This window comes from Cotesia glomerata, linkage group LG2, assembly GCF_020080835.1.
Source record: "Cotesia glomerata isolate CgM1 linkage group LG2, MPM_Cglom_v2.3, whole genome shotgun sequence".
NCBI lineage: Eukaryota > Metazoa > Arthropoda > Insecta > Hymenoptera > Braconidae > Cotesia > Cotesia glomerata.
This window is the reverse complement of record NC_058159.1, coordinates 15,482,127-15,493,413: the sequence shown is the minus strand read 5'-3', so window position 1 is coordinate 15,493,413 and position 11,287 is coordinate 15,482,127. Positions and strand designations below refer to the sequence as shown.

The 11,287-nt window shown below is 31.3% G+C and overlaps 1 protein-coding gene across 3 annotated transcripts; it reads right to left on the bottom strand.

The window, feature by feature from the left end:
• Nucleotides 1–632: 632 nt before the first annotated feature.
• On the bottom strand, nucleotides 633–8,033 carry LOC123259476. 3 transcript variants are annotated; one of them, XR_006508246.1, is made up of 6 exons: nucleotides 7,571–8,033; nucleotides 6,387–6,672; nucleotides 5,888–6,216; nucleotides 4,999–5,206; nucleotides 4,798–4,879; nucleotides 1,017–1,063 (listed from the first exon to the last, which is right to left on the bottom strand). XR_006508246.1 is itself a non-coding variant. In XM_044720016.1 (5 exons), the coding sequence occupies exons 2-5, from the start codon at nucleotides 6,670–6,672 to the stop codon at nucleotides 1,038–1,040; spliced, it is 849 nt and encodes a 282-aa protein (XP_044575951.1). In that variant the 5' UTR covers nucleotides 7,571–8,033; the 3' UTR covers nucleotides 1,017–1,037. The 3 variants fall into 3 exon arrangements, 2 of the variants coding, with proteins under 2 accessions (XP_044575952.1, XP_044575951.1); XM_044720016.1 differs by lacking the exon at nucleotides 4,798–4,879; XM_044720017.1 differs by lacking the exons at nucleotides 4,798–4,879; nucleotides 4,999–5,206 and having other exon boundaries at nucleotides 633–1,063.
• Nucleotides 8,034–11,287: the final 3,254 nt, after the last annotated feature.

Here is an 11,287-nt window from a genome sequence, read left to right as displayed (position 1 = left end):
AGTTTTGCCGCCAACTTCGCCTACTTAGCCCGCATCGCCCGGGACGTCTACGGTAGCTGCAGGGTAAGTCTGGTCGCTGTCTTTATTAGCCCCAGGGTGTCATCACCGCGAATTTCGTCGTGTTAAAATAATTTGTTTATAATTCGAGTTGCACGAAATTAAATAAATTCCGTGCGGTATTTTTGAAGCTTAGTGACGACACTCTGCGGCACGGTACCGTTGAGTCACGTGTTTGTGTGTGTGGAATTTTTGGTCGGGATTATAAGTACTGTTTACCTACCTCGAGCTTCAAATACCCGACAAAGCGGCTTAGTAAATTGCTTTGTAAAATAAGTTGACGAATTCGAATACTTCGCATAATTTGTTTTTTTTCTTGTCATTGTTGAACCATTTGACGATTTGAATTATTTTGGATAATTTTGAGATCTTTATTAGGTTTTTGCGATTGAAATTATTGGTTGAATTTTGCGATTGAAATTATTATATTTTTTTTTAATAATAAAAAAAAAAAAGAGAAGACTTCGTAAATAAATTTTGCTGTTGCGATTTTTGATAAAGATTTGCGATTAAGATTTTGTTATTACATTTGGCAATTGAAATTTTTGATAAAATTTTGTCTTAGGTTCATTGAATAAAGTGAAACACAAGGTTTATGTTAAACTGAATCTAGGTTTATTTATTCTTCTAATAAATATAAACAACTTCTAAATAATCTTTGATATCAAATAATATACGTATTATTAAGTTAATAATATTAATAAAGATGCTTGAGTTGTAACTACGTAGTAATACACAAAACAGACAAGTGTCCAAGCAACAAGTGAGAGTCACAGCGAGCGAGTCGGAGAGTGTGGTATATGCAGCTCGGCTGCGCGCGAAAACGACGCCATCACAGTCGAACAATAATCATAATAATTAAGTTGTCGCCTTGAGCGGCAAATATAAATATAGAATATAATAAATAATTAAATAACTGGACAAGAAAATCTTGCACTCTTAACACTCCCTCCATTTTCTTGTATCCAGCTTCCACTGCTCTACTTCTTTCTGTCAGTCGGTTTTTCTGTAACATAATGAAATAATAATTATAGTTGATTCTAAATAACTTCTAATATACTTCTAATTGTTCAATCTAATAATTCATCTCTTAAGTGTCTATAAGGTTCTGCAGGTAGTGGCTTAGTTAGTATATCAGCCAAATTTTCTTTTGTAGAAATCCAACAAACTCGTATTCTATTTTCATTAACACATTGTTTAATGAAATCACCATGTGTTTGTGCCATGTGTTTTCTACTACCTGTTTTCTCTCGTTCTAGTAATTCTAATCTAATTTCATCTACGCTATTATCGAACATCTTAAGTTTATGACTTCCATCCTTCTTAGTACAGTTGTCTGCTGACTTGTTATCACACCAAATAGTAGTAGGAAATAATGTCTTTCCAATTACAAATCTAATTGCTTTATCTAGGGATATTATCTCTTGGCAAGTATCACTCATTGCCAAATATTCTGCTTGACAAGTGGACAGTGTAACGTAATTTTGTTTGTGACTTCTCCAAGCAATTACGTCACCAAAAAGTCTAATAATATATCCTCCTGATGACGTGGAGTCATCATTATCTCTGAAACTAGCATCTGAGAAAGCTTCTAAGTCATCTGAGTTACCTGTATATTTCAGGTTTAAATTTATTGTACCTTTCAAATATCTCAAAATTCTTTTTACATCTTTCCAGTCATCTTCGGTAGCACTTAATTGTTTTCTAGCTAAGTAATGTACAGCAAAAGAAATATCTGGTCTAGTTCCATTTGCTAAGTACATAAGACTTCCAATTGCCTCTCTGTATGGAGCTTTTCTAGTTATCGACGGTTGTTCACATTCAGATGATTCTAACTCTTCCAATTTTCTTCTTTTACTACTATTTTCAGCTTGTCTAGTAACCATTGGAGTATTCTGCGGGTTACAGTCAGTCATCTTAAATCTATCTAAAATGCTTTCTATATACCTACTTTGATTTAATACAATGTTTTTCCCTTCTCTATTTCTTTCTATCTCAATTCCAAGAAATTTCTTGGGTTCGCCAAGAACTTTCATCTCAAGTTCTTACATAAATGGTTTCCAATTTCATCTAACTTCTTTGGATCATTGCTAGCAGCTAAAATGTCATCTACATAGATTAGCAGTACAGCTACAATTCCATTTTTCCTCCAAGTGTATAAACATGGTTCATGTAAATCATTTTCGAGACCAATTTCTTTTACCACTTGATTGAATTTTATATTCCACTTCTTAGGACTTACTTTTAATCCATACAAAGATTTCTTTAATTTAAGTATCTTTGTTTGTTTCGTCTTTTCATCTACATCTAGACCTTCTGGTATCTTCATGAAAATATCTTCATCTAAATTTCCATAGAGGAATGCAGTTTTCACATCATATTGACAGATTTCTAGATCATATTTATTTACTATTGAAAGTAATGCTCGTATGAGTGATAGTCTAGATACTGGCGAATATGTATCTTTTAGATCATAATCATTCTTATCTTTAAAACCTCGACATACTAGTCGTGCTTTATAAAGTACATCTTTATTTACCTCTATTTTCTTTTTAAATACCCATCTTGAATCAATGATATTTAATTTTCCTTTAGTTTTACTTGCTTCTTCCAATTCTACGAATTCCCAGACGTCATTTTTAGTTATTGAGTCTAATTCATCTTTGATAGCCTTCATCCACTGACATCTTTCACTTGAATTGCTTGCCTCATCATAATTAATGGGTTCTTTGTTTAAAGAAGTAATTAAACATCTTATTAATTCTTGTTCATCCATCTTAGATTGATCTTCAGACACGTTGACACTTCTTGCAAAGCTTATGTCTTCAATCAATTTTCTATTTTTATCCTTTTCAGATTCTAGTTTTCTTTTCATCTCACCTCTAGTACATGGTCTAATTTCTTCTGATGAATTCTTCTTTTCATTTAAGTTTTTAGCATCTAGTGGATTTTTACGGGGTCTTCCTCTGTTTCTTTGTTCCGGTTTCTCCTTTTCTTCGTTGGTTTTGTCATCTAAATTATCTGGTACATTTTCATCTGATTTCCAACTAATTTCATCTTCAATTTCTTCTGTTTGTTTATTCTTATATACATCTTTGTACACTAATTTTTCATTGAATCTAACATGTCGTGACTCTAGAAATTTTCCAGTACTTGGATGCCATAACAAGTATCCTGTGGGTTTATGTCCCACCATGACTGCTTTAATTGCTCTCTCGCTGAACTTGTGCTCTGGTTTTGGAATTCTAATATATCCAATACATCCAAATCTTTTAATTTTATCAAAATGACAATTTTCATTCTTATTAAATTTCATCAATGGTACATCATAATCTATAGATTTATGTGGTGTTCGGTTGTATGAGTGAACAGCTGCGTCCACTGCTAACTCCCACATACTCTTAGGTAAACCAGAATCTAGCATATAGGTTCTGACTTTTCTCTACAACGTGGCGTTGAATCTTTCAGAGACTCCATTGTGTTCAGGGGTATAAGGCGGTGTTAATTCTAATTCTATCTTTTCTTTTCTTAAAACCTCTAGAAATTTTCCACCAGTGAATTCTGTTCCTTGATCCGATCTAACGTAGCATACCTTTTCATCTTTGCCAAGTAAATTTCTTGTAGATATTAGGAATTTTTCTAATGTTTCTCCTGATTCATCTTTAGTCTTTATTGAATATGCTGTAGCTAATCTGGAGTAATCATCTATGTACACATTAATAAATTTTTTGTGTCCTGGGTGTGAAGTTGGTTTTATTGGACCCATCGTGTCCGTATGTATTATTTGTAATGGTCTTGATGCTCGTCTTCTAACTTCTTTAAATGGTAATTTTTGCATCTTTGACATAATACATATTTCACAATCTAGAATTGAATCATCAAATCTAACTTTCTCTAATTTGCTGTATACTTTCTGTAACTTCTTGAGGTAATTTAATGAAGCATGACCAAGTCTTACATGCCATAACATAGCTTCATTTATTTTACTTGATTCTGTTGTTCCTTGCTCTAATGGATTTGATGTGAATAGCTCTTCTAAATTCTTAATGCTCTCGATGTCATCTAACTTAATTGTATTTCTAGTTATTAAACTAGAATCCCAATTAAACATGTCATCATTTGGATTTTCAGGATGTTGTTCTATTTCTGGAGGTGTTGTAACTTCTTCCTCCCTCCTAATTGAAGAATCCTTGGTCTCTATGTTTTCTGAATCTCCCTCCTTACTTTGTAAATCTACTTCTGATTCATCGGTGTCATCTTCTTGAATCATTACAGTTTTACAACGGTAGGCGTTGTATTCCCAATCTAATTCATTTTTATCGTCGATATAATTCTTAACTTTGAAGTACAAAATCCAGTTGGGTTGTTCATATATTCCTTCTAGTATTATTTCTTCTAAATTTTCACTAAATACCCTCAAAGTTTTATCATCTAAATAAATCTTAAATCCTTTATCTACTAATTTTCTTAATGATAATAAATTATCTGATACATCTTTAGCACTAATAACATTTGATAATTTAATTATCTTGTTATCTTGATTCGTGTAGAGCAAAAGATCACCTTTTCCATCTATTAAAATGTCAGCCGATTTATTCTTATTGGCACTCTTAATTACTCTATTTTCACATTTTTCAAAATTGCTTAATATCAATCTATTCTTTACTATATGATCTGTTGCTCCTGAATCAGCAATAAATCTAATCTCATCTATTAAATCTTCATTTAATAATTTCTTACCTTTTCTTTCGTCAGTCACTCTTTTTGCACTTCTGTTGTTGTGTGCATTTTGAGCTGACTGTTGATCGTTCTTGTTATAATTCTTAAAACGTCTATCATTATTATATGGCTTAGAATTCACATTATTTCTAACTTTAATAAAACCTCGTCTATCTATTTTACCTCTAGAATTTATATTATCATTATTATTCAAAACCTTACTTGTGAGTCTTCCTTCCTTGCATTCTGCACCTTTGTGTTTCTTAATGTCCTGGCAAAAGTAGCAAAACCACAAATCTTTTGACAGTGGACAGTCCTCGATTCTATGTCCAGTCTTAGCACATCTATAACATCTTGTTTTACTGTCAAATTTGGCTGTCTGTGCTTTAACAGTATCATCTCCATCTCCGGTCTTCTTTTCTGCTTCTAACTGTAGAATAAAAGATTTCATTTCATTTAATGTCATCATCTCTTTTGACTGAGATCTCTTAAGAAAGTCTGCGGACATTAGTTGAGGAGTTACAGGGGTAATCGCTTGATAGAAAGCTGATCTAATCTCTTGTTCAGTTAATTTTTCTCCATCTCTGCAAGAATCATATTCTCTAATGATCTGGTCAAATCTTTCACAGAAATCATTGACCTTCTCATTCTTTTTCATTTTGATTGAATACAATCTTTTTCTAACTGAACTTGATGTAAGGTTTATCTGTTCTTTTCTACATTCTTTAATTCTTTTCAAAATTTCTACGGGTTCGGAAATATCAAGAATTCTCTTGTGATAATTTTCATCTAAATGATTAATAATAATATCTCTAACAAGGCATTTTCTTTTATTATTCATTGAATTTGATAAGTTATTATCATTACTGTTATTTTCATCTATTACATCTAATAAATCACAACTAGTAAGTTCTGATTTTAAATAATCAAACCAGATATTATAGTTTGTTTTTTGAGTTAATCTATATTCTCGTCTAACGTTAATCTTACTTTGATTTGATAGTAATGCATCTTTAATTACATTCAAATCTCTAGAGATAATATGATTCCCATTTGTAACTTCTAAATCATTCTTATTTGGGAAAGTAGGAAATATATGTGAATTCTTTACCTTTGCTGTTTCCGCTTTAGTCTTTTCGCGATCTAACTCTGCTTTATACCCTTTTGTCATCACCTTTAGGGCATCTAACATTGCAGCAGAGACTTCCTCGAGTCTCCTAGCTGTTCTTGCAATTGACGTTGCTATTTCTTGAGTCTGCTTGTTTGACTCCAGCATCAACCTCTTCATATCTTCTAAATCTTTATTACCAAGCATTAACATCTTTTTGCTGCTTCTAATTTTAATCTTGGTATTTTCACTCTTGTCTTTAAAATCATCATCATCTTTAGTATCATCATCTTTACTTTCATTCTTACGGTCATCTGTACCATCATCTGTACCTGTAAACATGTATTCTTAATTAGTATCTGGGATTTTCTTAACATCTATACATCTTTATACATCTTAAATAGGCCTCATCTAACTACTCTTAAAACACTTTCATCTATTCTTAAAGTGTGTCTTCTAATTATGTTTACAGCTTCTAAATTATTTTATAGTCATTACTTACTCGTCGATTGACCTGGTTTGACAGGAGTTGAGAAGTTGTTCATCCTTTTAAGTGAATCTTTTACATCTTTAATGTCACTAGATTTCGTTGATGAATCTGGATTGCCTTTTGTTTGTTGCAATAAACCTTTGTGGAATTGAGACAAACTGTAGAGCGTGTCTTCAGTTTTCTCAGTCTTAATCTGCAATGCTGGGTCCTTTTCAGCATTTCCAGAATCTTCAATTTTCTCGAAACTTCCCTCACTGTCGTAATCAACCAGTGTAAGCTTTTTATCTGACTCTGACATCTATTTCGGATTTTATGAAACAGAATTTAAATTTAATTAAATATACATTTAATTAATAATTTATTATTTAATTAATAATTTATCATCTATCTCTTATTATTAATATTCTAAAATTCTATTCATCTAGTACCCGATACTCTTCTTAATTTTGATTCTGTTTCGTGCTTCTAAATTAAAATAAACGCACAGCAATTCACTTTAATTTGAAACGCAAGATTGATCATCTACACAGCACCACCTCGAGTATGCACACCTATTCCAACGTATAGTTTTACGCACGGCAATAAAATGACATTGAAGGCGGTTGATCACGCACACACTCGGGATACATTATGCAAACAAACAACCTCACAAACTATAAGCTACTTGATGCCGAACACAAGCGTCGCATAGCCAAAGTTACCGAAATAGCTTTAATATGTATTTTATATTAATTAATATCACTGACATGTCAAAATACATTTTTATAATTATTAAAATTAATAATTCACTTTTAAAATTTAATTTAAAACATCTTCTAAAAATCAAAATCTAAACATACTATTGTAATACACGTGATGCTCGTGTACTATTGTTATTATGACGCAGTTGGCCGACATCTTGAATTTTTAGCGTCTACCGGCCTCGCTAGCGATTTCATCATCTACTTAAATTAAATCTATTTTTCACCATCTAATATATTAAAAAATATTTTCAGACATCTATGAATTTATTTAATTGAATAAATAAATATTTATCAACTTTTTTAAGTTATTCAAATTAAGCGTCTATTAAAACGTATTCATTACGTTTTATATTTTCTATGCATGCATGCTTTTGTTCATCTATAATTACGTCTTATATTTTTATTTATTTTCCGGAATATCTTCTCTAAATAAATATTCATAAATACTCTTACCTTGTGGTCAATCACTTCACTCAATTTATTTTCAATAAATCAATCACGTACGCAGTGGAAGCGTGCACTGGAGCCCAATAACCTCTTAGGTTTATTGAATAAAGTGAAACACAAGGTTTATGTTAAACTGAATCTAGGTTTATTTATTCTTCTAATAAATATAAACAACTTCTAAATAATCTTTGATATCAAATAATATACGTATTATTAAGTTAATAATATTAATAAAGATGCTTGAGTTGTAACTACGTAGTAATACACAAAACAGACAAGTGTCCAAGCAACAAGTGAGAGTCACAGCGAGCGAGTCGGAGAGTGTGGTATATGCAGCTCGGCTGCGCGCGAAAACGACGCCATCACAGTCAAACAATAATCATAATAATTAAGTTGTCGCCTTGAGCGGCAAATATAAATATAGAATATAATAAATAATTAAATAACTGGACAAGAAAATCTTGCACTCTTAACATTTTGCGATTGAAATTTTTAATAAAAATGTTGCGATTGGAATAATTATTTCCTTTTTTTTTAATTTTTGGAATAAATTTTGCGAGTTGAATTAATTATTTGTTTTAAAAATTTTTTTTGAATAAATTTGCGAGTTGAATTAATTATTTGTTTTGAAAATTTTGGAATAAATTTTGCGAGTTGAAATAATTATTTGTTTTAAAAAAAATTTTTGAATAAATTTGGCGAGTTGAATTAATTATTTGTTTTAAAAATTTTTTGAATAAATTTGGCGAGTTGAATTAATTATTTGTTTGAAAATTTTGAATAAATTCGGCGAGTTGAATTAGTTAATATTTCTTTTTTATTTTTTTTGAAAGAAAAGACTTTGTAATATTTTTGGTTACTCGAATATTTTTTTTTGTGTAAATTGTTTTATTTTGAAATGTTGAATCATTGCGTTAGTATTAGTTTTGCTTTAGAATTATTTTTGCGTTAAAATAATTTTTGTTATTAATGCGACATTGCCGACAGAATATATTTGTTGTTGAATAAACCGTTGTTGGATTAGAATTGCACGCCTCAATTATTTTTTTTCATTGTTGTTGCTCTGATTAACCGATCCTATCGTCCAATTTCGATTTCTTTGTCCGTCGATTGCCGTTATTCGATTTTGAATCTCTTCAACACCGACCCGCCGCCCAACGAAGATCAACAGCGAGATCGACCCGTGGAACATTGAGTTCCTGGCGCCCAACCAAATCTACGAACCAGGTAGGCCAATTAATTTTGTTGACCTGATCCGGTCCTGTCGACGCCAGTGCCGGAAAAGACATCACAATATAGTATATATATATATATATAGCATATATATATATATATATATATATATATATATATATATATATATATATATATATATATATATATATATATATATATATATATATTGTGACGTTATTTTTTCGACCGGGGTCTATTTAAAATGAACGTCACTAGCGCCAACGGATTTTTTGTGATTTTAAGTCGATATTCCAAGGCCAAAATTTTATAGAAAATAATTGAGAGGATTAAAAGTGAGTCTTTAGCGAACCTTCAGTGAGTTCTTAGCGAGTCTTTAGTGAGTAGAGTTCGAGTGTAGATGCCGAGTAACGAGGAGCTACAGTTTTAGTGTGAATTTAGAGAGTTACAGTTACAGTCGAGCTTTTGAGATTTTTGAAATTAGAGTCAGTTTAGAGTCAAGTTTTTGAAAAATATTGAGGTTGAGTCATTTAAGGTTTTTATTGAGTTATTTTGAGTTTTGAATTTAGAGTTTTGAGTTTCGAATTTTAAGTTTTGGGTTTTGAGGCTGCAGAGTATGTGGGTAAATCAGCGTTACCGAGGAGCGGGACTATAAGTCACCCGGTTTTCCGTTTGATGCTAGACGCCAGTCTAACCCTTTGAGACTTCCAGGTGGAATGCCTAGGTCTGGTTGAGACGCCAGCGCTCTGATGTAGAGGAACATGACGAAAGCATATGGGATCAGTTTGAGTTACGTTTACGTTTACGTTTTTCGTTAAGTTTTTGTTACGTTTAAGTTACGTTTTTGATATTTTAATTTTGAGTTTAAGTTACGTTTTGAGTTACGTTTTTGATTTCGATCCCAGCAGTAGTCAGTTCCCGGAGAGCATCCACTAAAGGAATATCCATACTCCGAGCCTCAATTGTTTGATTTAGAGATTAAAAAGTTTATGGGGATTAATTGAATATAGAAATTTTAGTTGGGAGTGAGTCATGTTTAAGAATACTTGAGTTTTAGATTTTGTTAAAGTTAGTTGGATTTTAGATTTTGTTAAGCCGAGTTGAGTCTTAGACCTCGTAGAGGACAGTCGAGTTGGAGAGTCGCCTCTGATCACTTCAAGTGATCGGATGTGCGTATTATTACAGCTACAGGTTAAGAGTTTAGTCTCTTGCATTTTAGTTTACGTTACAGAAATGAATATAGTTATGAGGTTTATTTAAGTTAGTATAAAAAGTTACTCAGCATCGGCATTGTTTATATCAGGTATGAATTTAGTTTATTTATTGTAATTTGAGCGTTAATAATTTAGTTTTTGGTCTTGAGATATCGGATAGTCTCGTTTATAGGAAACTTTTGTATTATAAAGAATTTAGAGTTTTGTTGATAGATTTAATTGAGATTGTTATTCGAGTCATTAAGATTTATTTAGTTATTTGTTTTATTTTATAAGAATAAGGTACTGTAACTTGGCTATAGCGTTGATATTGTTAGCTATATCGTTCTAGTAATTTTATATGGATTTGAGATTAAGTTTGTTAATTAAGTTTACGGTTTACTGAATAAATACCTATTTTGTTTTAATGATAAATTTTTAGTGTTGCGTATAAAATTATTACAATTATGGATCCTCTCTAACCGAACCACCCCCTCTCTCCACAAACCAGCACACTGAGCGACCCCGAGGTATTCCGTTGTCCTTCTGATTTTTGGTCTTTATTTTGTTAAGTTTTCTGTATTTTTGATTCAGTTTACGTTTTAGCTAGTTTGATAATTTCTAGCGAATAAAAATTATCTAATTACGTTTGAGTTTAAGTTTGAGTTCTGATATTGTTTGAGTTTGCGTTTAAGTTTAGCTAGTTTGAGAATTCCTAGCGAATAAAAATTCTTTACGTTCCGTGTTCACTAGTTTGGTAATTCTAGTGATTAAAAATTACCTGGCGCCCTATTTTATCGAGACTAGAGACCAAGAATCGGAAAGATAACGAAGTATAATCCAGATTTTATTTTTAGAATTAAGTTTAGTTAAGTTCCCGTATACCCCCCTTGAAAATTTGGTTATAATATATATATATATATATATATATGTTTTTTTAAGAAATACAATATATATGGGTCATTTCACTAAATAAGAACATTTTTACGGGATGACCCTCGCAGATTATGTTTAAAATTTATGGAGGTGTTCTCTATAATAAGAAATAAATTCGCTACAAGTTTCAGCCCTTAACATGCAGCGGTTCTGGAGTTATGATTTTTTGAAATTATGATAAAAAATTTTTTTTAACTTTTTTATTAATTTTTCTGAAGAAGAAAGCTTTTTTATTAAAATCCACGAAAAATCTGATCTTGTGGAAAAAATGCTCAGCTTTTGAATGAAAATATCCATTTTATTATAAACACATCAGAAGACCCTCTGAAATCCAATTAAAGTGGAAAAATTGATTTTTCTCGGTGTGCGGTGCAAGGTACATCCAATTTGACTTTTTTTT

Coding starts and splice junctions, on each gene's coding strand:
- LOC123259476 (XM_044720016.1), bottom strand. CDS start 6,672: ATGTCAGAGTCAGATAAAAAGCTTACACTGGTTGATTACGACAGTGAG. Junction 5,207..5,887: donor CTAAAGCGGAAACAGCAAAG/GTAAAGAATTCA, acceptor TTTATTCTACAG/TTAGAAGCAGAAAAGAAGAC. Junction 1,064..4,998: donor CAAGGAAGGAAGACTCACAA/GTAAGGTTTTGA, acceptor ATTATGTTACAG/AAAAACCGACTGACAGAAAG.